The 3,304-nt window shown below is 46.2% G+C and overlaps 1 protein-coding gene across 1 annotated transcript; it reads right to left on the bottom strand.

Moving 5' to 3' along the window:
• Positions 1–2,009: 2,009 nt before the first annotated feature.
• PtA15_11A682 (uncharacterized protein) lies at positions 2,010–2,421 on the bottom strand (the record flags this gene model as incomplete). Its single annotated transcript, XM_053161616.1, has 2 exons — positions 2,010–2,250; positions 2,333–2,421. The coding sequence occupies 2 exons, from the start codon at positions 2,419–2,421 to the stop codon at positions 2,010–2,012; spliced, it is 330 nt and encodes a 109-aa protein (XP_053025545.1).
• Between the last annotated feature and the right edge of the window lie 883 nt (positions 2,422–3,304).

Genomic DNA, 3,304 nt, shown 5'->3' with positions numbered 1-3,304 from the left:
GCCTTCTTGGGTATGTTGGCTGTCTCCCATCCCTTGCCTAACATCTTCGCTTACCGATTTGCCTATTTTTCCTTGCAGCTTCGCCCCCAGCTACCGGTAGCATTTGCACCCCTAACTTATCTGATCTGTACACACTCTTGAAATTAGTAACCCCCTAGTGTACTGTTATTCTTCAACTATGAAACGTTGTAGTTATCTGTCTGATTTTGACCAATCAATACTTGCACTTACGCCACGTATGCCTTGAATGCTACTTAACCCCATATTTCTCACTTTACCCAGATGATGTCTCATCTGTTTGTGTGCATCGAGCTCAAGCTCACCTGCTACAGCACTTCTCCCTTTACCTCGCTTATTGCTTCAAACTTGGGTTAACGAAGCACCTCCAATTGCTTCACGATTACAAATTGTGCATGACGTTCGTCGAGCAAGTGCCAGGTTTAAATCATTTCCTGGTTGATTAGTGTGCAGGCAACCCCTTCTGTGCTCGGTGCTTGCTCAAACTTTCAAACCGGCATCCTGGCCAGGGTTGCACATTACTGCATGCCGGCTCGTTTGAATCAACACTTGTCAAGAGGCGTCTCAATCTTGTGAACCAACGGTGGGCCAGCTACGCTAACCGTAGCGTTAGCGTGGCGTAGCGTAGCGGAATTCCGCTCAATTTTTGCGTAGCGTTAGCGGAATTGCGCCTTTCTGCGCTAACGCTACGCGCAAAGGGTGCGCAGCTAATTTAGCTGTTAGCGTAGCGTTAGCGCAGATGCGCGCAATTGCGCTAACGCTACACACGCAGGGCGCAAAAGAGCGCGCGCTACGGTGCGCCACAGTGCTTTTAGCTGAAAAAAAGGCCTCTTTTTCCGCTAAAAGCGCTGTAGCGCAGCGTAGCGTAGCGTAGCGTAGTGACTGTAGCGGCGCGCTAACACTAACAAACAATTGGCGCGCTGTTAGCGCCGCTGAAACGTAGCGCAGCGTAGCGGCGCTAACAGCGCGCTAACGCTACTCAAAATGGGCGGGCGCTTTTTGCCGCTACGCTAACGCTAAGTGGCCCTGTAGCGTAGTGTAGCGTAGCGGCCCACCGTTGTGTGAACTTCCACCAAAACTTTGTTTCTTTACACAACTTCAGCTCATGACAGGACCCAGGAAAGCCCCTATGAAACACAGTAACCAAAATGTATGAATTTTTTGTCAAAAACCAAAAAACCTACGCACCCCAGATGTATGAATGGTCATTTTGGCGGGTAAAGGTACTCACCTCAATTGTATGAATTTTTTCTGAGGGCAAGGGGGGTAGTAACCAAAGATGTATGAGAATCAGGGGCTCAAGGTAAGTTTGAAAGCCTTGTCTGTAATGATTTTTCAGTCTGAATCAAGTCTACAATTCTAGGCTGGAGCAGTGCCTCACCCACCTACCCTCCGGTTGTGGCTCCAGTACCACTGGCGCAAGGATATACAAGGTACATCAATCCACCTCTCAAAGTTGAAATCATAAAATTTTCTTGTAATAAAATCATAAAATCATAAAACTTTCAAATGATGATTTTATGCATACCATTTTAGAAATGTTGCTCTAATTTGAGTGTTTGGGTGTACATATTTTTTTCAGCTTAGAATTTTATGAGTTTATGGTGTTACTAGGGAAATGGCGGCTGCGCCGCGGGACCGCAACCCCAGGGGTTGGCTGCTTAAATGATCTAGAGGCGGCTGGCTGGTGGATCGGGCGCACAGTGAAGCAGCGGAACTGAGGGCTTAATTTAAGCCCCGTGAACATCAATGCACTCTGGACTTATTATGGTACTTGCCACACTAACAGGAACATGGTTACGTGAAGTGGCCGGGTGCTCCGAATGATTTATTTTAGGTACTGAGGCGGAATCTATTGTGTGAACGGATATGTATAAAACAAGAAGTGTTTACATAGAAAAAAAATAAAGGAAGCTGTGAAATACAATGAGAAAATGGCGATGTGGCACTCGGTGCAGATCTACACCCTACAACTGCATCATGGCCAAATTCTAATGCTCTACAACCATGTCTTCTAAAACATCGGATTCTTTGTCTTGGGTTGCATGTTGGGCGCGTTTTGTATATTTGCGCTTCTTGCGGGGTGTCTCCAGGAGATTGGAGTTGGCAGGAAGCAGTGATTTCCGTGGTACCCAATCTTCTGAGGATTTAGCTTGTTGATTTTTGAGGATTGCTTTGGGGGGTGGTGACTTGAGAGGTGGATCAGGCTCTGTGTCGCTCTCAAAATCAATCCTGTGTGAAGTTATCAAGGGTTTCTTTTGAAAAAAAGTGTCCACAGTTGTGCGGTAAGTCCAAGTTAAGTGTGGAGACTTACTGCACGGGCCGACGACTCTTGTGTGGCAATGTCGCAGTGTTGGCGGTGTTAATACCGGAAGAGGCGACAGTCCCGGTGGAAATGGACATAGATCACGCCTGCAGGCCAAGAGTCAGGAGGAGATGTGTTGGGTTGACGAACAGACAGTACATACATTGACTTGTAACATGCGTTCTTCGACACTGTACCTGGCGATATAACCGGAAATGAGGACTTCACGCCCAACTTGGAACCGACCAAATGTTTTTCCGAGGTTGCGGTTTCCAGCGACTTTATATTTTACAGTAAAGCTGACAGAATTCTGGGTCTACGTGGGCCGGAGGATGAGGACAAAGGTGAAAAAATGAGCACATGGGAGAAATGTGTACGCAATGACGCGACATACTTGGACATCGTAGTCCGTGTGATGAATCTTAACCAGCAGGTTATTGAATTTTGATGTAGCTGAAGAGTCATCTTTCTCCTCTACTTGAGAGAAAATCCGTAGCATCCAGCCTTGTTGGCTAATGATACCGGGAAACCTTCGGAGTCGGCAATTGGGAACGTCAAGTCCTGTTCAAAGTAAAACACAGGAGGAATTTTCGCGTTGAGCGCTATTAATCTTCCTGAAAGGAAATATATTTTATCTTGAATGAGGGAGGTGGCAACTGAGCCATAGCCTTGGAGTTGAAGGTTTATTTTCATGTTAACATTGTCACCGGTATTAGAGTCGACAAATGCTAATGTGGATTCAAACAAGAGCTCCTCATAAGCAGAACCAGGAGTGATGGAGGGCGGAAGCTGAATGTATAGTTTTTGGAGGTGAGAGCATTGAAATAAGTTAATAAAATGAATGTAACATTAGACAATAATTAACTGTGTGAAACTCACGGCTTTGGAGATGTCAAATGGGGCACGGCAAAGAAGGGATGGCTTTGGCGACGTAAGGACAATGCAACTGGTGCCATGAAAGGGGAGTGAGACAATTTTTTT

This window comes from Puccinia triticina, chromosome 11A, assembly GCF_026914185.1.
Source record: "Puccinia triticina chromosome 11A, complete sequence".
NCBI lineage: Eukaryota > Fungi > Basidiomycota > Pucciniomycetes > Pucciniales > Pucciniaceae > Puccinia > Puccinia triticina.
The sequence above is the reverse complement of the archived record's forward strand: the minus strand, read 5'-3'. Positions and strand labels throughout refer to the sequence as shown.